Source organism: Panthera onca, chromosome C2 (assembly GCF_046562875.1).
Source record: "Panthera onca isolate mPanOnc1 chromosome C2, mPanOnc1 haplotype 2, whole genome shotgun sequence".
Classification (NCBI taxonomy): Eukaryota; Metazoa; Chordata; class Mammalia; order Carnivora; family Felidae; genus Panthera; species Panthera onca.
Genome location: NC_138347.1, coordinates 130,240,206 through 130,263,168, shown reverse-complemented (window position 1 = coordinate 130,263,168; position 22,963 = coordinate 130,240,206). Strand labels below are relative to the sequence as shown.

Sequence of the window (22,963 nt, the reverse complement as noted above, 5' to 3'; positions counted from 1 at the left end):
ACCAGAATTGTTAATGGAAGTCTCAGTTCCTTATACAAATAAGAATCAATGTTTAAGCTTACATTTTTTTTTAACATTGAAAAGGTGTATGGTTTGTCTAACAAGATTATGTGGTTACTGTGTGTGAAGAGTTTTCAGTTATTCTCCAGTCTGCGAGGAACGTTCACCTCACTCCCTGGCCCTTGCCAAGTGGTGATGTCTGTGAGCAGGAAAAGAAGAACCCCATGCCCTCACTTTCTTTATTTCAGGGAAAATTTTATGAAAATGGTACTTGAGTCAGTGAAGGAATGAGTCATTTGTCTTTAAAAAGAAAAGTCATAAGCAAGTAATTCTGCAAATACTTAGTTATGCATAAATTTGGTGAATTAGAGCTTAAGCTCAAACCCCACTCTCACCCTTAAATATTTTGCAGGACTGAGAACAGCCCTCCATGTACATTTATCCATTTTCCAAGACAGGAAATGGGAGCGTCTTTCCTGGCTTTAAATGTGGGAGTTGTCCAGACAGACATCGTTGTCAACCCTGAAATGATCAAGATGAGTTCAGAATATTTATGTACCTCCTGTGTTTAGAGCAGGAAACGTTATCAGGTACTACAGAGCTGTAGACACCACACCCTTCACTCTTAAGGGGCTCAGCTTGGTCAGACCTTAAAGTGCCAATAAGTACATCCCCCGAGGCAGGATTTTAAGCAGGAGTGAGGCCAAAACAGAAAAGAAAAAGGTAATTTGGAGAAAACAGTGGAGAAAGAAGAGAACATTGGAAAAGAAAGCTATCATATTTAATACCCTTAGAGATAAACATTACATGCACAAAACAAAAGGAAGCCACTGTAAAAAACATTTTTTTCCTAGAGAAAATCCTGTGTTACAAAAAAAAAAAAAACAAAAAAAACCCAAAAACCCAAACAGCAGAAATGAGAAACAATGGAAGCCGCTGAGAGATAATGTTGCAGAAATTTCCTTAAGAAGCAGAATAAGCAGAAACAGATGGAAATAAAGGACACAAAGTTAAAGTAGGGGATGGCCAGTCCAGGAGGCCCATTATAAAAAAAAAAAAAAAAAAAAAAAAAAGTTCCAGAAAGCAGTAGTAGTTTTGAAAAGGAGATTTGTGTCCCACCAAAATTCCTATGGTGAAATCCTAACCCCCAAAGTAATGGTATGAGAAGGTGGTGCCTTTGGAGAGGACAAGGTCTTGAAGGTGGTGACCTTATAAAGGGACCCCAGAGAACTCCCTGGAGCTCTTTCTGCCACGTGAGAACACAGCGAGAAAGCAGCATCTGGAAACCAGAAGCAGGGTCCTCCCTCACTGCTGAATCTGCTGGTCCCTTGATCTTAGACTTCCAGCTTCCAAAACTCAAAATTAAGCCACCCAGTTTATGGTATTTCGTTATAACAGCTTGAGCTGAGTAAGGTGGGTGGAGGACAAAATAAAAAACTCAAAAGTGTCCCCATAAAGGAAGAGTGTGCCACTGAGTATCCAGTCTAACAGATGAAAATAAACCCTTACAAATGCACGTCATTGTGAAATTTTACGATAGGAAACAAGAAGTTCTTATAAACATCCAGGGTATTGCAGGAGAAGGAAAGAACATTTCTTAGAAAGGAGCAAGAATCAGAATAGCACTGGATTTCTCAATAACACTAAAAAAAGACAAAGGGGTGATGCCTTCAAAAATCTAAGGGAAAAGTGATTTCCTAGCCTAGGATTCTAAAGCCAGCCAAACTGCCAGTTAAGTGAGGAGACATCATTTAGACATTATCAAACACACCAGCTCTCAGATTTACTTCCCAGGAAAGTTTTGTAAGAAGGTCCTAAAAGATGTTCTCCCCCAGAGTGGGATAACCAAGAAAGGAAAGGAGGGATTCTCTGAAAGGTTGTGAAAAGAGATGCTGAATCAAGACAAGAGCTGGCAGCTGACTTAGAGTACAACCAGCTGAGCCCAACCCAGCCCTGAGCAGGTCAGAGACTCTGGGAACAAATTCTTCAAGAAGATGAAGTCTCTCTGCTTGAACATACTGAGAGGAAGGAGATTGGAGGAGGTGAACAGAAAAATCTCTGTGGTGCGACATGGTGAGGTAAGGTTCTGACTGGTACTTCCATAATGATGATACCAATATGAGTGTATTAGAGAATGAGAGAACGGATGTGTGTGAGAGTGTATGTATGTTTGGTGGGAAGAGAAGATGAAAGACAATTGAATCTTCTAAATTCAGAAGTCAATAGATGATGGCTAAAGCAAAAAAACAAGAAAATGAAGGAGTAGCAATATAACAGACTATATACGAATAGTAGTGTTTTATCAAGGTCATGTTTCCCGAGTGTAATCATTATATGGATAAGTGCCATGATGTCCGCAACTAACTCAAACAGCGGAGAGAGAAGAAAGCAGGCGTGAATCTAGGTGCGGTATATGGATGTGCACCATGCTCCATAAATTTTCTCAAGATGTGAGATGTTTTCAAAAAACCTGGGACATCAGTACTAGTACAATTGCATTACTTAGAAGAAGATAGCTATGCTTATCAATTAAAAGTTTTTAAGGGGCGCCTGGGTGGCTCAGTCGGTTGAGTGTCCGACTGCGGCTCAGATCATGATCTTGTGGTTGACGAGTTGGAGCCCCGCATTGGGCTCTGTGCTGATGGCTCGGAGGCTGGAGCCTGCCTCAGGTTCTGTGTCTCCCTCTCTCTCTCTGCCCCCCTCCTACTCATGCTCTGTCTCTCTCTGTCTCAAAAATAAATAAACATCAAAAAAATTTAAAAAAAAGTTTTTAAGTGGTTGTGCATGGGATTAGGAGATGAGCGTATTGAAGCATGGGGAGGAGAGAGCGCTGTGCTTCATGACTAGATTTGAATGGGGATTTGACTTTTTTTTTTTTTAACGTTCGTTTATTTTTCAGAGAGTGAGAGAGCACAAACGGGAAAGGCAGATAGAGAGAGAGAATCCGAAGCAGGCTCCTCACTGTCGGCACAGAGCCTGATGCAGGGCTCGAACTCACAAACTTCGAGATCATGACCTGAGCTGAAGTTGGGCGCCTAACCAGCTGAGCCACCCAGGTGTCCCTGATTTGACTCTTTAACTCTGATATACACACCTTTTATTAAAACCTGAATTTTAGGGGCGCCTGGGTGGCTCAATTAGTTGAATGTCTGATTCATGATTTCGGCTTAGGTCATGATTCTAGGGTCATGGGATCAAGGCCTACGTCAGGTTCTGCACTGAGTGTGAAGCCTGCTTAAGATTCTCTCCCTCTCTCCCCTTCCTCGGCTCATGTGCTCAAACTCTCTCTCCCAAATCAAAACAACAACAACAAAAAAAAAAGGCCGAATTAAAAAATATCAATGCATATTAAGGGAAATTTTAAAATCAGCAAAACCAAAACTTTATAAAAGCAGCTTTTGTACATACAAACAATGGTAGAAAAAATACTGTCTGCCACAACAAAAAGAAACACTAACTATTTAGGCACAGCCTTAACAGGAGATGTGCTAGATTTACCTGATGTCTGTCTGACCCTCTACTGAAGCACATAAAGGAATTCTTGAACAGAAAGACACATCTTCTTCCTAGTAGGATGATTGATTAGAAGTGTCACTTGTCCCTAAAGTAAACTTAATGCAATCTCCAAGTCCCAACAAAATGATTTGATGGCCTATTTGTAAGAAAACTATAGAAATATGTGAAAGAAATGGCTAAGGACTTCCTCAACCAGATTTGAAAGCTACAGAAAATTAAAACTGTGAACAAAAGGCCAACTGAAACAGTCCTAGGAGGAAACCCCGTATCTGCCGCACGGCTATAGCCTGTGGACAGCGAGATCCAGGGACAGAGTCTCAGCCTGGCCACTGCTGCCCAGAGACTGCTGAGTCTGAGCCCCTGTCCATCTGTCACACCCACTCTGGACACGGCACATCCGGTCATGGATACAAATGACCTGCTGCAGAAGGCCATTCTGGCCGAGCAGGCCGAGCGATATGATGACCTGACAGCCGGCATGAAGTCTGTAGCCAAGGAGGAGAGGAATCTTCTCTCAGTTGAGAGAGGGCAGAGGGGGCTCGATCTCACAACCACGGGATCATGACCTGAGCCAAAACCAAGAGTTGGATACTCAACTGACTGGGGCACCCATGTGCCCCAACTTTTTACTTTATTTAATGTGGCCCTAGAAAATTTTTAATCATGTGGCTTGAATTCTGTTTCTCTTCCCTCTTCCTTTTTGAGGATAGGCTGCGGGTGGAAGTGTAACCTGAGTTTGGCCAACCAGAGTCTCCCCTGTGCCCAAGCAAGCACAGCCAGGACAGAGGAAGGTCAGAGGAAGGGAAGCCACAGCTGGGGTGCTCCTCCAGATGTCTCAGTCTCCCAGGTCCACACCCACCGAACAGGTTCCCTTTTTGCTCGCATTAGCCAGTCTCTTCCTGGTGTTTACAGTCAAACACCCTAACGGACTTGATCAGGAAGCAGTCCCTGGTGTATCTTGTTACCACCGAAGTCACACAATTGCTGGGGCAGTTGAGTCTTTATCAAGCTCTGCAGGGGATTCTGATGCTTAGCTAGAGTTGAGAAGCTTAGCTTTAGGTCTTTTAAAAAGCATCTGTATGGCCAGGGAGCAACCATGAGCCTGTGTTATCACAGTTCTGATTTAGAGGTTAAAGGAACTGCCTGGGATCCCTGCCCTCCTGCAGCTGGAAGAATTCCATGCATTTAACAAGTATTCATTGAGGACCTGCTATGCATGCTCCAAGCATTGTCCTACACAATAAGGATAGAGCAGTGAGCAAAACAGACAAAAACCTCTCTCTGCTAAAGCATACTATTTAGTGGGGGAAGCAGGGACAATAAGCCAAATTAAAAAAAAAAAAAAAAAGAAAGAAACATTATGTGGTGAAAGTTCTAAGAAGAAAACCCAACCAACCAGGGAAGGGGATAAGGAGTGTGTGTGTGTGTGTGTGTTGGAAGGGCTTAGAAATTTAGATGGGATGGGGTGCCAAGGTGGCTCAGTCCGTTGCATCCGACTCTTGACTTCAGCTCAGGTCATGATCTCACAGTTCTTGAGTTTGAGCCCTGTATCAGGCTCTGTGCTGGCAGCATGGAGCCTGCTTGGGATTCTGTCTCCCTCTCTCTCTCTCTCTGCCCCTCCCCTGCTTGCTCTCTCCCTCTGTCAAAATAAATAAAAATAAACTTAAAAAAAAAAAGAAATTTAGATGGGATGATCACAGAAGGAAAACGAAGAAAGTCATGTTTTCAGGAAAAGAGCAAGCCTTGACAATGTGGGCTGGGGAAGCGCTTTCTAGGTAAATAGAGAAGCAAGTGCAAAGACCTTGAGGTAGAACCTTGGGCTTGAAGATGACCTCAAGTTCCTGAATTGGGCTACTCCCAGCTTGTGAGGCTGAGGCTGCTCAAGATTTCTGGGTGCTGGAAGCTGCCACTGAGGAGAAGGGGTGGGCAGGACTAGGTGGTCCCAAAGGATGAAAGGAGGGGAATGGTGGGGTCAGAGTTCTGTGCATGGAGTTGGAGAGACTGTGGCCTTAATGACTTTTTCTACTTTGTGTAACTTGGTGTTTCATTTCAGAATTTGCATTCACTCTTGTCAAGGAATCTAGAGAGAATTTGGAGAAGTAAGCAAGCTTCTATAGCAGATACCGCCTGTGGCCAGAGGGCTGCCCTACTACATATACCCAGAGTCCTCCTTGCTGAAGAGGGAATCTCAGAGTCTCACTGGAGGCACTATGCAGGAGCTAGGGTGGCTTTGATCCCTAACCAGGAGCACCTTATTTCCAATGTACCATCTAACTCTGGGCAGCACATGGAGATGGGCAGTTGAGGTCCACACCTGTCTGTCTGTCCAAGTGGACTGGGCATATGTACCAAGGGACAGATAGCCTGCTAATAGTTGGGTTTTGATGTTTTTCTTAATGCATGCAAACAATCAAAAATAAAACTAGAGTAGCCTAATTTCCCAGGAGTAGATGGAGAACTTTCCCTTCTACACCAGGAGGAAAGTTTTGAATGGGAGAAAACCCAGGAAGCCTCTTTTTGCACACTCTTTTCTCATGAGAGGACCCTATAATAAGAAACAAATATCTCTAACTTAAAAAAATCCAGGATACTGGAGAAACAGCAGAAGGCCAATGAGGCTGGTGTGGGGTAAGGGAAAAAATGGTAGCAACTGAAGTCAGAGGTAAGGACGTGGGGGGAAGAGGCATCTGCAGTCTCCATCTTTTCCCATTTAAAAAGTGAAACATGACTTTTCACCCAGGTGGTATCAGCCATCAGCCCAGTGGGTGAAAGGGTGCTTGCTGCTAAGGTACTGTCCTGAGAGAGAGGCAGAACTCTGGGATAATCACCCTTTATTTGGATAATCACCCTTTGTTTATTCAGGTAGTTTTGGTGAAGATAAGGTAGAGAAAAGTCCTTATTTCGTGGAGCTTATCACAACCAGACACTTCGATTAGAATGTTTGTGGATTTTCTTCATGACAATGAGAAATACTGAAAAAAAGAGAAATAAAAATATTGTGGCAGGATCACAGACCCTAAATGCTCTTTGCCCTGAATTAAGTGAGGATACTTCCCAGAATCCTGTTTATCTGGAAACTTGGAAATTCTAGTGATCACCAACAGTGGTTTTATTTTTCTTAGGACTCCCGACTTCCCTTTGAACTGAGAGTTGGTCACAGCACTCTGGCTGATTAGATTGGATTAGAAAGCAGGAAAACTTAAAAAGTAAGTGTGTGCATTCCTTTGGATTGTCAAATACTCATCAAACATTATTTCATCGCCTGATTTGCCCAAACTGCTGTGCACCGCCCACTGCTGGGGCACCGATGTCCTCTCCAGCTACCCATAACCCATTCTGGGGCTGTGTTCGTGGGCCGGACGTTAAATTTCTGCTCTGATCTGTTTGCAGATCTATAAATAAATGTTTTGCCCTCTCATCAGTTGCAAATCAGGGATCATCCATGCTCATTCATTCATTCATACTTTGGAGTACTTAATGGAGGCCAGGCATGGTTCTAGGGACTGAGGGGAACCCCAGTGTATAAAATAGGTGAAATAAGTGACTATAGGAGGGGAAAACTGGGGTTACATGTGTGCGAGCATGTCATAAATAAGTAGACACGAAATATGTTAGGTGTTAGGTCCTGTGAGAAGAGAACGGCAGAGAGGTGGAGAATGACAAAGCAGGTGCTAACTTGTTTGCTAGGGTGACTTTTGAATAGGCATCTGGAAATCTCAGGGTAGAACTTTTCAGGCAGAGAAAACAGTAAGAACCAAGCGTCAGAGGTCTGGCTGGGGTTGCATGTTGGAATAGCAGATAGGAGGCCATGATGGAGGGAGGGAGCCTAGGGGATGAGTTCAAATGGTGTCAGGGGATGAGCTCAGATGAGACCTTGTAGGTGAGATGCAAAACCACTGAAAAATTTTGAGAGGGTCATGCTGGCTGCTGTGACAACAAACTAGAAGCCCAATCAGGAGGCTACCACAGTAATTCAGGCAAAAGAAATGGTGGAAAAAGACATGCAACAAACACTGGCCCAGAGCACTAATAGGAGCCTGCTGATTGGTCTGCACCCCCTGTATTCTGCTCCTTGCGGAGGGATCAAATGTCTGAGGAGAAGCCTGGTCAAGGATACCTGGCTTGATTGAAACAGGACATTTGTTCATAGCATTTTCTTTAAATTTTTTTTTTTTAATATTTATTTTTGAGGAAGAGAGAGAGAGAGAGAGAGATAGTATGAGTGGGGGAGGGGCAGAGAGAGAGGGAGGCACAGAATCCAAAGCAGGATCCAGGCTCTGAGCTGTCAGCACAGAGCCAGATGTGGGGCTTGAACTCAAAAACTGAGATCATGATCTGAACCTAAGTTGGACGTTTAACTGACTGAGCCACCCAGGTGCCCCATAGCAGACATTTTTTCTTTTCTTTTTTTTTTTTTTTCCAGACATTTTCTTAAATACATTTCACTTTATAATATCCTTTAAGACCTTTACTAATTTGAATACCTTCAGAAGCCTGGGTAAAAAATGCCTGCCTTCTGAACTTCTCAGAAACTGTTGTAGCTTAATTCACGAAAGGACGAAAAACGTGGTTGTTTTGGCTTTTTTGCAAGCCCTATCAACCTTTTAAAATACCTAGATGCCACTGTGGACTTTGCTGTTTTCACCCACTTTAGTTCTCTTGGACAGAAAGTGAGTATGGAAAGAGCTGGGGTGATGCAGACTTCGGGGAAGCCTCCGTAAGTAATCGCAGTTTGATGAGTAAATCTACTTGTCCACAAACTTTCTGCTGTATGTTTTGAAGGTAAAATATCAACCACCAAAGAGATCCTTAACTGGCCACTCCCCTGGACAAGCACTGCTACACCTTCCGTGACCACTTTTGTATGGAGCCTCCTGGAAACTTCCCTGGCAGGCTGTCCCCGAGGTCCCTCCTCCCCGCGGCTGACCACATGCAGATCTTGGAGAGGTCATGACATCCGGCACTGCCTGGTGAGCGCTCCTCCTTCTCTGCCATGTGGTTATTATGGAGGGCAACTTCTCATTTTGAACACCGAAAACCGTGGCATGGCAAAGCTGGCTGACTGCCCCTGGGCATACGGCCACAAGGCAACTCCCAGGGACAGCCTGAGGACGTCCTAGAAATGGCTCTGAGTTTCCATGCTGAGTCACCATGGCTGAGGCAAAGTATCCCTTGATCTTTTCATTCTTTGGAGACTGTAATTTTCCTTTTCAAAACAACCCTTACCATTCTTTATAATATTTTATCTAAATAAATGAATGGTAGGGGAGAGAAATGAATATGGATCACATGGAGTGACTTGGCTTAGGGATGGTTGTGTTCATGACACACATAAGTAAAAATAGATGAGCTAAGTCAACCACCAATTGAGGCCATTTTCTTCAAAGGCATAGGAAAAAATTATCACAAAATTGTAAGTACCAAACATAAACCTTTTTCTTTTAAGTGTATTTATTTTGAGAGAGTGAGAGCGCACGTGTGCACATGGGGCGGACAGAGAATCCCAAGCAGGCTCTGTCCGCACTGTCAGCACAGAGCCCACCACAGGGCTCGATCTCACAAACCCTGAGATCATGACCTGAGCCAAAAGCAAAAGTCAGATGCTTAACTGACCGAGCCACCCAGGCACCCCAATCCTGATTTCTTCTAAGTGACAACATTTAAAACTAGAAATAAGATTCGATAGCTTGGGTTATAAGATTTTATCTCCTTCATATGAGGATATCTTATAAAATATTGTGGTTCAGAATATCCAAGTGCTTCTACATGGCTTTAGTGATGGTCACAATGAATGCTCAGAAGGCAAGGATTGAGGTTAATCCCCTGCACAGAAAGAAAAGCTGAGGTGTAGAGAGGTTAAGGCTCAAAGGCAAATGTTTAGGAGGCCCATGTGACACACAAGAATCAGAGCCAGGTCTTTGTTAAATGCCTGCTCCCCACTCCAAGAAGGCATTTAAATAATCTCTGGACATCAATAAATGTTTGTGATGTGTATGCTCATATAACAGAGTTTTAAAGTTTTTAGAAATAAAAATACTTTCATTTGAAAATTTAAAATTTTACCAATATTCCAGTGGCATCAAAAGGTAACAAGAAACAGGTGAAATTGATTTTAATAACATTTTACTTCAATCACAGGCATACCTTAGAGATGCGGTGGGACTGGTTGCAGACCACAATAAAGTGAATGTGACAATAAAGCAAGTCAAAGGAATTTTCTGGTTTCCCAGGGCATGTACACTATACTGTACTCCATTAAGTATGCAATGGCATTGTCTAAAAATCAGTGGACACACCTTTATTAAAAATATTTTAGGGGGGCACCTGAGTGGCTCAGTCGGTGGAGCACATGACTCGATCTCAGGGATGTAAGTTCGAGCCTGACAATGGATGTAGGGATTACTGAAAAGCAAAATCTTTAAAAAAAAATAATTGCTAAAAAATGCTAACCATCATCTGAGCTTTCACCGAGTCACAATATTTTTGCTGGAGGAGATTCTTGCCTCTATGTTGGTGGCTGTTAACTGCTTGGGATGGGGATTGCTGAAGGTTGGGGTGGCTGGGAAATTCCTTAAAGTAAGACAACACAGTGAAATTTGCTGCATTTTTTTCATGAACTATTTCTCTGTAGTCTGTGATGCTATTTGGTAGCATTTTACCTGCGGAACTTCCTTCAGAATTGGAGTCAAATCTTTGAAATCCTGCTACTGCTTTATCAACTAAGTTTATGTGATATTTTAAGTCTTTTTTTTTTTTTTACCATTTCAAAAATCTTCCCCAGGAGTAGATTCCATCTCAAGAAACCACTTTCTTTGCTCATCCATAAGAAGTGAGTCCTCATCCAAATTTTATCATGAGATTGCGGTAGTTCAATATAATAATGAAAACATTTATAATATTGTGAGAATTACCAAAATGTGGCAGAGACACAAAGTGAGCAAATGCTGTTGGAAAAATGGTGCCGACTGACTTGCTCGACCACAGGGCTGCCAAAAACCCGCAATTTTAAGAAGTGTAAAAAGTGAAGCACGATAAAACAAGGTATGCCTTATATCTACATTTTATCATTTCAATATGTAATCACAACTTAAAAAGTATTAATGAGGGATTTTACCTTTTTTTTTTTTTTTCATAGTAAGTCTTCAAAATTTGGTATTTTACAGTGACTCTGTTTCCTACTTTGGATTCTAAATTTTCAACTAAAATACTTCCTCCATGTTTAGATTTCATAAAATTTACATTTGAAAAAGTAAATTCACATACCCAAGTTATTATAGGCATACTTAAAAGTTTTCCAGTAACTAAGAATAGTTAATTAAACTTCAAAAAACCTAAAGTTCCTCAGTGGCACTCGGCATAATTCAAGTGCTCAAGAGTTCCATGTGGCCAGTGGCCACTATACTGGGCAACACTGATTTAAAGAGCTGCAAGAATGTTTGCTTAGGATTTGATATTAACAGAATGGCATTCAGAGCAGATGGTTTTTAATCTCTTCTCAAAACTAAGCAACATTCTTGTAGCTTCACCTATCCACTGTTCTCATCAACAGAATTAAAAATTTTCTTAATTACATTTTCTCATAATATGCCATGTTTTCTAGTAAGGTTTAAACTGCATTCAGATTTTATGTATGTTTTCTGTTGAATTATGAAGAGGCTTATCTGCATTAAATGACTCCTGCAGCTCTCTCCAGTGCAAACACTGTAATACTAAAAGTGTTAACCCAATCCCTAAACCCAGTGTTAAAAAGGACACCAATATGTTTTTTACACAACAGTGACTCCTTGGATATTTATCTAAATGGAACAATTTCTGAGAATCCAAAGGTGAAAATATTTTTATGCCTATGCAGTTTACTTCATTATCTCTACAAGCTGAATGTTTTAAAAATAAATGCTGAATGCTTAGGTGATAGACTGAATGATGGCAGCTATACAATTTCTTATTTAACTTAAACCTGTGTGACCCTTAAAATGATAAGACCCACTGATCAAAACAGATGCTCAAATCTTTACTGAAAACGAGCAATTAATCCTGTGCTCAAACTGGTGCAAAAACAGAATGAGGTGCAAATGCTGGAGCTCGAGAAGTCTGTCTGGAGGTGAGATGCCGCTGCCTCCTACACCTTGGACCTCATGTCTCTGGCCTGGTCCCGCAGCTCCAGTGCCGCGATCGCTGAGAGGTGGACTTCATCGGGCCCATCTGCTATGCGCAGAGCTCGTGTTAGGGCATACCTGGAAAAACAAAAAGCGCAGGGATGGCAGGAGTTGTCAAAGAGAAACCTGCTACTTTAACGTCAGTCACTCTGATTCTAAGCCAGGACTATTCATTTTTGAAATCTTGCCAAGACGGTGATGAGAAAAAGCACAAAGAAAATCAAGGAAAGTAAGCCCAAGGGCTTGGAAATGCCATTTAAAGTTCTCGCCCTGGGAAGAGGAATCTTAAATGGCCCAGTGCAATGGGCTTAATCTCAGTCTTGGTTTGCTTTAGGGTTCTAGAAGTTGCTAGACCTAAGAGATACCTCAGGTAAGCCACAGGCAGTGAAGTTAAATATGTACCACTTATATATGTAGTACTATATATTTAGTTCTTTCTTATGGTTAAAGATTTCTGGGAAAAACTGGTGGGGCACCAGATTCTCCAGTGTGCGAGAGAAGGTGGCAGGGGGCTGCGAGGTGACAGGCAATGGAGAGTGTTCCTCAGCTCCCAGCCACCAGAATCTGGACCTGAGATGGTCGCTGGCCTGAGGCATCCCTGCGGACGTGGCAAACAGACCTAAGGACATACTCACGCCCAGCTCTGGGCTCCCTTTGCCATCTGTGATCCTGTGTGATCCTACTGGTTTCAGGGTGAACCCCTATGCCATTTCCTCGCTAGTCCACGAGCCCCAATGTGCCCAGTGAAATAATTGTGATCCTAAGAGCAACCATTTATTGCACCTATATTACCTCATTTAGCTTTGAACTATACTTTTAGTGTCTGTATTTTCTTCTTAAACAGTTAGTGTCGAGGCAGCTATAGATTTCTAGTCCCATTCCAAGCCTGTCAGATGAAGACGATTACTAAGTGACATCTACTCACATGGTAGCCAGAGGGTAGTCCTGGGAAACACCCGCGCCTCCACACACTTGGATCGCCCGGTCAATAATTTTGCAGACGGCCCGAGGGGCAGCCACTTTAATCATTGCAATCTGCATAAGCAAGATATAAGAAGGTTTCTCTCTTCGACAATATACAATGTGGCAGAATTTTATATAATCTGTATTTTCTTTGTGAAATGAGACAAGGGAACTTTCCCACATTAATTCATCACTGAAACAGGATCTTTGTTGGCATCCATCAAAGAGATCCGTTGTAATGCCACTAATGGCCATATTGCAATCAATACATTCTGGAATGAGAGATCTTTTCCAAATCATATTTTATTATTTGTAAGTTGATTGTTTCCAAAAGGATTTAAGGCAGCTGATAAATCACATTCATCACCTTAGGGATCATAAAAAAGAATTCAAGGGGCACCTGTTTGGCTCAGAGCATGCAACTCTTAATCTCAGGGTTGTGAGTTCAAGCCCCATGTTGGGTGTGGAGCCTACTTAAAAAAAAAAAAAAAGAATTCAAGAGCCTTCACTAATGAGTTCTCTTTTACCAATTTTATTGGCTTTTAGAATTAAACGATCACGTTCTTACTCCATGTAAGCCAGAAACATAAAGCAGGGAATGAAAGGAGTCTCTTATGAAACATTCACTATGTGATAGCAAAGTGCTACACATTCTGTGTCATCTTTGCCACTCTTCGCTAAACCCTAGGCCACAGGCAGAAAGATCAGATACTTTGCCCAAGGCCACATGGCTAGCAGAAAGTGACATACTGCGTACAATTCCAAGTCTGTGTAGTCTAGCATTTCCCTCTTCCCGTTGCATCTCAAGAATACTGAAGATATTCTGCACCCTGAAAATCATTCCCTAAAACAGGCAAGTGAAAGGAAAACTAGCAAGTGACCTGTATCTATAATCTTGAAACCAAAATCACATGGAAACTTCCAATATTCTGAGTGCCATCAGGGTACCACAAAACCTGAAATGCCCAGTGGGTGAAAGAAACTGAAGAAGCCTTGGCAGATGGTGGTCCAAGGGGCCTCACCTCCTTCTTAGCACCAGTGCTGCCTAGAGTGTCAATGCTGTGGGCAGCTTTCAGGGTCAACAAACGTATCTTCTCAATGGCAATGCGGCTTTTAGCAATCCAGTGAGCCACAACCTCCTGCAGGGGGGAGCAAAGGGCAACAAAAAAGGAGGAGTGGATAAGTTGTGAGTCCACATCCAATAGAACTTTGTAGTTTGGTAAAATACTCCAGGCCATTGACTGTTCCCAAGCCTTACTCTATTTTTATTTTACTTTATTTTTAATTTTTTTTTTTAAATTTACATCCAAATTAGCATATAGTACAACGATTTCAGGAGTAGATTCCTTAATGCCCTTTACCCACTTAGCCCACCCCCTCCCACAACCTGTTTGTTCTTCATATTTAAGAGTCTCTTAGGTTTTGTCCCCTTCCCTGTTTTTATATTTTTGTTTCCCTTCCATTATTTTTTAATGGAAGACTTGACTTATCTGATATATACCAGGCAACCACATACTTGTGGAATGCTACAATTAACATTGTTAGATTTTAGAAAGAAATTTTATTTGCTCAGAAAAATAATTTATTTTGGATATCTTAATGTCTAAAGTCAAGATGGCTGAATTGAGCAACCGTCTTATTGCTAAAACACTCCTCACTGGCCCTCCTGAATGCTAATCTCATAATCTCATTGAAACTTGGATAATGTCTGATGGTGGACCAGATTATAATCGAGATAATTCCCAGGACAATTTCAGTGTGGGGAAGGTGCAATAATAGTCCTTGGTTGTGTTGTTATTTAGTAACAATGACCTTTACCTTTGGTGAACAGTTCTATCAGTTGTACCCCACCTATAGACTGGTGTAGCCACAATCAAGATCTAGAACAATTCCATCTCCCCTTAAAGCTGATGCCCTTCTCTAGTCACACCCTCCCCAACCCCTAAACTCTCACAACCACTGATCAATTCTCAGTTATTATAGTTTTGGCTTTTTCAGAATGTCATACAAATGGAATCATGTAGCATGTATTCTTTAGAGACTGGCTACTTTCATTCCACATAATGCTTTTGAGTGTCATTGACCAAGTTCTGTGTACCAACTGTCCATTCCTTTTTATGAATGAGTAGTATTCCATTGCAGGGATGTACCAGTTTGTTTATCCATTCACCTGCTGACGGATATTTGAGTGGTTTCTAGTTTTTGGTGATTATTAGCAGAGCTTCTATAACCATGTGCATACAGGTTTTTGTAAGACTATACTTTGCATTTTTTAAAGCAGATGTAGAGAATGGAATTATTAGATCATCTGGTAAATGCTTATAGGAAGCTGTCAGTTTTCCAGACTGGCTGTACCATTTTGCATTCCCACCAGCAGTTAATAATAGTTCCAACTGCTCTCAAAACCATCAGCACTTGTTGTTGTTTTTTTTTTTTTTTTTTTAACATTAGTCATTTTAACAGTGAGCAGAGCTCTTACATGGTAGTTTAAGTTTGCATTTCTCTATGACTAATAATGTGGATCACCTCTTGATGTGCTTATTTGCCATCTATATATCTGCTTTGATGGCATGTCTGTTCATGTCATTTGCCCACGTCTAAAATTGGATTGTTTTCTTACTGCTGTTTATCTTTATTAAGTTCTTTATTAAGGATACAAGTCAGTTGTCAGATGGGCAGTTTGCAAATATCTTCTCCCAGTCTGTAGCATTTTCATTTTCTTAATAGTAACTTTTCAAAGGACAAATGTGATTAATTTAAATGATGTCCAATTTGTCAATTTTTTTCTTATGGTTGCTCTTTTGGTGCATGTCTAAAAACATTTTGCCTAATCCCAGGACACAAAGGTTTTTTTGTTTTTGTTTTTGTTTTTTTTTTAAATAGAAGTGTTCTAGTTTTACCTTTTACATTTAGATCGATAATACATTTAGAGTTAAATTTTACGTGAGGTATAAGCTTTAGGACAAGGTTCATTTTTTTTTTTTTTGCCTATAAATGTTCAACCTTTCCAATACCATTTACTGTAAAGATTAACCTTTCCCCATGAACTACCTTTGCACCTATATAAAAAATCATTTGACCCATATTTTTATGAGATTATTTCTGAACTCAGTTCTGTTCCAAAGATCTATGTGTCTTTCCCCCTGCTAATACCACAGAGTCATGGTTGTTGTAGTTTACAGTAAGTTTTTAGATCAGGTAGTGACCGTATTCCTCCAACTTTCTTCTTTTTCAAATTGTTTTGGTTAGTTTCTTTGCATTTTGTATAATTTTTAGGACCAGTTGCTGATATCTACAAAAAAAGTCCTGCTGGGATTCAGATTAGGATTACATTAAATCTATAAATCAATTTGAAGACAGCTGATGTCTTTACTATTAGTTTAACAGTGCATGGACACGGTATTTCTCCATATTTAGGTTTCCTTTGATTTATCAATTTTATAATTTTTAGCATTTGGATACTATATATGTTTTGTTTGATCTGTGTTTTAAAAGTCTATTGTAAATAGTATTTTTTGAATTTCAGTTTCTAGTTCATTCCAGTTGTTCAAAAAATGGATTTTATGTGTTCATCTTATATCTCATGACTTTGCTCAACACAGTTCTAGGAAGGTTGTTTTGTTTGGTAGATCCCTCGGGATTTTCTAATAATCATGTTGTTTGTGAATATGGGCAGTTTTACCTCTTTGTTTCCCTTAACTATATGCTTTTTTTTTTTTTTTTTTTTTTGACTCACTGCATTGGCTAGGACTTCCTCTATGATGATAAATATGAGTAGTGAGAGTAAACATCCTTGCTTTGTTCCCAATCTTGGGGGAAAAGCATTTAGTCTTCCATCATTAATTTTTCAGATGCTCTGCACTGGGCTGAATAAATTCCTTTCTATTCCTAGTTTGCTGAGAGTTTACATCATGAATACATGCTGAATTTTGTCAAGTGCTTTTCTGGATCAGTTGACATGATTACGTGCTTTTTATTTTTCAGGCTAACATGGCAGATTACAATAATTATTTTCTTAGTAATTGAGTATGAATCAGCCTTGCATTCCTGGGATAAACCTTACTTGGTTGTGGTATACTATTCTTTTTATATATTGCTGGACTTTATTTCCTAATAGGTTTTTGCATCTATATTAGTCTAGTTTGTTCTTATCTGGTTTTGGATTAGGGCAATTCTGGCCTCAAAATGAGTTGGCGAGTGTCCTCTACTTCTTTCTGGAAAAGACTGCAGAGAATTGGTGTTATTTCTTCTTTACCTGTTTAGTAGCATTTACCAGTGATACCATCTGGGCCTGATGATTTCTTATTTCAGCAGAGTTTAAACTATGAATTCAACTGCTTTACTAGTTGCAGAATACTATGGTTATCTATCTCACCTTCAGTGAGTTTCAGTAGTTTATGGCTTTTAAGAACTCAGTCAAGTTGTTTATGTGCTCTGCACACATGCCTCAGTGTGTGGGTACACTCAGAAACACTACAGATAAATCAAAATGGAATTCTAAAAATGGTAACTTAATCTAAAGGAATCAGGAAAAAGAAAACAGAAATGAAAAACAGAACAAAAAAATTAAATGGCAGACTTAAGACAAAGACTGATAGAGTGGACTGAAAAACATGACCCACCTAAATGCCATCTAGAAGAAATTCACTTCATATATAATGATATAAGTAAGATGAAAGCAAAAATAATAAAAAATATATAGTATAGAAACAATCAAATGAAAGTAGAAACAGCTATATTAATATCATATAAAGCAGACTCTGAACAAAGAAAATCACCAAAGACGTAGAGGGTTATTATACAATGATAAAAGGGCAAATTCTAAATGTATATGCATCAAACAGTGGAGCTGCTGAATATGTATATATAAAACAAAAACCTGATAGAAACCAAAGGAGCAGTAAACCAATCCACAATCCTTGTTGGAGACTTTAACACCCCTCTCTCAACTACTGAGAACAACTGGACAGAAAATCCGCAAGAATATACAGCAATTTAACAACACTACCAAGCAATGTGAATATGGGCAGTTTTACCTCTTTGTTTCCCTTAACTATATGCTTTTTTTTTTTGTTCCACCCAACAACAGAGCACACATCCTTTTCAAGTGTCCTCAAACATATAATAAGATAAATCATATCCTGAGCCATAAAACAAATCTCAACAAATCTGAAAGAAATGGAATAATACAGACTTTGTTTATAACCGCAATGGGATCAAACTAGAAATTAAGAACAGAGGAACCGGAAAATCTCCAAACGCTGGAAACTAAGTAACATACCTTTAAATAATTCATGTGTTAAAGAAGAATCTCAAAGGAAATTGAAAAAGACACTGAGCTGAATTGACATGAAAACACAATATATCACAATCTGTGGGACACAGGTAAAGCAGCACTGAGGGAAATTTATAGCACTAAAAACATACATTAGAAAAGAGGAAAAGTCTCAAATTAATAATCCATGCTATGGCCTCAAGAACCAAAATAAAAGAGCAAAATGAATCCAAAGAAAGCAAAAGAAAGTATATAATAAAGAGCAGAAATCAGTAAAATTAAAAAAAAGAGAGAAAATCAATAAAACAAAGATCCTGTTAATGTTAAACCCTAATATAACAATTATATTGGATAGTTTTATGTATTAATAATATATTTTATATTCTTTGAAAAGATCATTAAGAGCAACAGGCCTCTAACAAGACTGACAAAGGAAAAAGTAGGCACAAATTGCCAATGTCAGGAATGAAACGGGGGATATGTCACTAAAGACCCTGCAGACATCAATAGGGTAACAGGAGAATATTATGAACATCTCTAAACAACAAACTTGACAGCTTAGATAAAATGGACCGCTTCTTCAAAAAACACAACCACCCACAATTCATTCAATATAAAACAGATAAGTTGAATAGCCCTATAACTATTAAGGAAATCAATCTTCAAAAAAGCTACCTCCCGGACCCAAATCTCCAGGCCCAATGGGTTCATTAGAGAACTCTTACCAAATGTTTAAAGATGAATTAACACCAATCGAGACAATCTCTTCCAGAAAGTAAAAGAGATGGGAAAACTTCCCACATCACTTTGTAAACACAGTATTATCCTAATATCAAAATCAGATAAAGACAGTACAAAAACAAAACAAAACAAAAAACTACTGACCAATATCCCTCATGACTCCACGTTCAGAAATCCTTAACAGAACATTAGCAAGTAGAATTCAGCAATATATAAAAAAGAATTATACACCATTGCAAAGTTGGGATTATTTCAAGGATGGAAAGCTGGCTCAGTATTTGAAAATCAATTAATGCACTCTACCATCTTAAAAAGGCTAAAGCAGAAAAATCACATGATCATATAAATCAATGCAGAAAAATCATTTCACAAAAGTCCATTCATTCATGATAAAAGATAAAAATTCTCAGAAAACTAATTACAGAGGGGAACTCAATGAAGAATATCTAAAAAAAAAACCTATGGCTTGGAGCACCTGGGTGGCTCAGTCGGTTAAGCATCCCACTTTGGCTCAGGTCATGACGCGGTCCGTGGGTTAGAGCCCCGCGTCGGGCTCTGTGCTGCCAGCTCAGAGCCTGGACCCTGCTTCGGATTCTGTGTGTCCCTCTCTCTCTGACCCTCCCCTACTCGTGCTCTGTCTCTCTCTCTGTCAAAAATAAATAAACATTAAAAAAACCTATAGCTAACGTTATTACTTAATGTTCCCCTAAGATTGAGAACAAGGCAAGGATATACACTCTCTCCTTTCTTATTCAATAAAGTGTTAGAGGTTCTAGCCAGTGATATGAAGCCAGAAAAGGAAATAAAATATATACGTATCTGAAAGGAAGAATTAAAACTTTCTCGTACTTGGAGATGACACCATGGTCTACAAAACAACAAACAAAAAACCCACCCAATCTACAAAACTAATAAGTGAGTTTGGAAAGGTCACTGAGTTTTAAGATAAACAGACAAAAATCAATTATATTTATATATACCATTAATGAACACATGGACACCAAAATTAAAAGCACAATATCATTTATAATCACTCAAAAAACTAAAATACTTAGATGTAAATATAACAAAATGTATAGGATTTGTATGCTAAAAACTACACATAGATGATAGCAAGAATCAAAGAAAAGCTAAATAAAGTGGAGAGACATACTGTGTTCATAGATTAGAAGACACAACATAATAAAGATGTCATTTCTTCCTAAACTGATATATAGGTTTAACACAATTCCTATCAAAATCTCAGGAGGATTTTTTGAAGCCATAGACAAAATTATTCTAAGTTCATATGGAAAGGCAAAGGAACTAGAATTTTGAAGAGAATAAAGTGAGATGAATTAGCCATCCTGATTTTAAGATTAATTATGTAACTATGGTAATCAAGACTGCATGGTATTGGCAGAGGGGCAGACATAGATAAAAGAATACACCAGAGAACCAGAAATAGACCCACACAAATATGCCTAATTTTTGAGAATGATGTAAAACAATTCCATTAAGGAAAGCTAGCCTTTTCAACAAATGGCGCTGAGCACGTGGACATCCATAGGCAAAGAAATAAACCTTGACCTAATTCTCATATACCTTATACAAAAATTAACTCAAAATAGATTGCAGATTCATAGAAAAAAATTATAGAAGAAAATCATCAGGATCTAGGGCGAGGCAAAGTGTTCCTAGACTTGAGACTAAAAACACGATCCATAAAAGGAAAACTGACAAATTAGAGCTCATCAGAATGAAACAATTTTGGTCTGTGAGAGACCCTGTTAAGGGGATGAAAAGATGAAAAGATAAGCTACAGAGACAGAGAAAATATTTGCAAGTCAATATTTAGCGATGGAATAGCTAGAAAATATGAAGAACTCTCCAAATTCAGCAATTAAAAAGCAAAACACACACACACAAAATCCAGGAAGAGCATGAGCATAAGACATGAATCAACGAGGATATAAGATGGAAAATAGTCACATGAAAGATGTTCAAACATGACTAGCCATTAGGAAAATATAAATGAAAACCACAATGAGTTATTACTATAATAAACTTATTGGATGGCTAAAAGAAAATTAAAAATAAAACAGTGACAACACCATATGCTGGTGGGGATGTGGAGAAACTGGATCATTACTACACAGCTGGTGAAAATGAAAAACAGTATAGTCACTCTGGAAAAGAGTTTGCTGGTTTCTTTAAAAACGAAACATGCTACTACCACATGACCCAGCATTCTTGGGCATTAATCCCAGAGAAAGAAAAGACTTATGTTCACACAAACACCTGTACATGAATGTTTATAGCTGCTCTGATTGTATCAGCCACAGATGGGAAACAACCCAGATGTGCCTCATCAGGTAAACAGTTAAACTGTGAGAATCCATACCAAAGAATACTACCCAGACATAAAAAGGAACCAACTATTGATACACATAACCTGGATGAATCTCCAAGAATTATGCAGAGTGAAAAAAAACCAACCCCAAAAGTTTATATACTATATGATTCCATTCTTGGAATGATAGAATTATAAAAATGAAGAAGAGATTAAAGGTTGTCAGGGGTTAATGAGGAGGTGAGGATAAGAAATGAGGAAGTGGGTATGGCCATGAAAGGACAAGATGAGGGATCCTTATGGCAATGTAAATTTTTTTTTAAGTTATTTACAGAGAGCGTGCACAGAGGGGCAGAGAGAGAATCCCAAGAAGGATCCACACTGTCAGTACAGAGCTTGATGTGGGGCTTGAACTCATGAACTGTGAGATCATGACCAGAGCCAAAATCAAGAGTTGGATTCTCAACCGACTAAGCCACGCAGGGGCCCCAGTGATGGAAATGTTCTAGATCTGGACTATATCAATGACAATATCCTGGTTCTGACTTTGTAGTCTAGTTTGGCAAGATGTTACTTACCATTGGGGGAAACTTAGGAAAGGGAATAAGGGATCTCTCTGTATTATTTCTTACATCTGTATGTGCATCTATGATGACCTCAAAATAAAAATTTTAATTAAAAAAAGTTGGTACTTGTTTCTTAATTGTCTTAGTAAGTTTTCTCCATTGGTAAAAACTTCGAAGAGAAGTGGGAGGTAAGTGGAGAATAGGGGGATCAAAACTTATCATAAATCCCACAAGCAAGCAAACATTGAGAATTCAGCACTGAAACTCAGTAGACAATAACAAATGCTTCTGGTTAACCATATGGGTTTTTGTTGTTGTTCCCAATCCTAGTCATAGAACTGCTGTTTACAGTAGAGAACCATATTTGTCAAGTTTGACCAGCAGCCAATTACAGTACAATTATTTGAGCCACGTTAGCCTTCCACAGTCATTTTTATGCTTGGTTATGTTTGTGCTAGTACATTTCTTAAAGAGTGGCTATTTGATCAGTTTCCCTAAAACAGAGATGTTCAATATGGTAGCTGCTACTAACCACATGTGGCTATGAGCATTTGAAATATGCCTAGTCTGAATTGAGATGCATTACAAGTGTGAAATCTACAACCAATTTAGAAAAATGGGTATTTTTTTAAAAAGAAAGTAAAATACCTTATTAATACTTTTATATTTCATGTTGAAATGATAACATTTTGGATATAGTGAGTCAAATAAGATATATTACAAATATCAGTTTCATCTGTTTCTTTTTACTTTTAAAAAATGTAGTTGATAGAAAATTTTAAATTACATTTGTGTGTCACCAGTATATTTCTATCGGATGACTCCCTAGAGGTTGAAACCAGGCTCTGCATTAACAATTTCAAACAAGGCCCAGTGGTAAGTGAGTATATTTTTGATGGCTGTAAAGCTGGGTGATTATAACTTCATGAACAGACCACAAATACATTTATTTCTTAGCTTTGGAATAAAGGAAAGTGTTCTCAGCCGGGTCTCTATAGACCCTAGATTTGCTTAAAAGCATTAAGTGGATAGAAACTGAGTGCTCTAAGGAGTTGTCACATTTATTTACTAAAACAGAATTTTGATACAGAACTTTTTGCTTTAGTGCCTGGAATAATTTAGAAGGCAGCTGGAAAGAATCTCCAAATTCATGGAAATGGAATGTTACTTTCACAAATTGAAAAAAAATCTGGCTCAGATTTTTGTTTATGATATGCCTCCACATCTCTTTTGCTTCTGCCAGATTATTTTCTTTGTGCCAAGTGCAAGAAGTTTCCAGTGAAGGGAGGCATATTTTTGAAAAGCTGGGGCTTGTTCTGCTTGATACATTAACCTACAAAAAGCAGGAGGGAAATCTCCCTCTGATACAGTGTTAAAAACATCTCTCATAAAACTTAAGCAGAGTGCTTTTATG

At 39.2% G+C, this 22,963-nt stretch overlaps 1 protein-coding gene and 1 long non-coding RNA gene across 2 annotated transcripts in view; one reads left to right on the top strand and one right to left on the bottom strand.

Moving 5' to 3' along the window:
* Positions 1 to 7,396: 7,396 nt before the first annotated feature.
* LOC145712429 (uncharacterized) lies at positions 7,397 to 22,189 on the top strand. Its single transcript, XR_014135248.1, has 3 exons — positions 7,397 to 8,929; positions 10,298 to 10,557; positions 21,308 to 22,189. It is a non-coding gene; the product is annotated as an uncharacterized LOC145712429 (long non-coding RNA).
* Positions 11,507 to 22,963, bottom strand: part of ACAD11 (acyl-CoA dehydrogenase family member 11) — a 91,476-nt gene continuing 80,019 nt past the window's right edge. The window contains exons 18-20 of the mRNA XM_060638668.3: positions 13,658 to 13,774; positions 12,598 to 12,707; positions 11,507 to 11,750 (exon numbers count right to left, since the gene is read on the bottom strand). Coding sequence (XP_060494651.1) covers positions 11,636 to 11,750; positions 12,598 to 12,707; positions 13,658 to 13,774 — 342 coding nt within the window. The 3' untranslated portion in view covers positions 11,507 to 11,635. The remainder of the gene's footprint in view (positions 11,751 to 12,597; positions 12,708 to 13,657; positions 13,775 to 22,963) is intronic.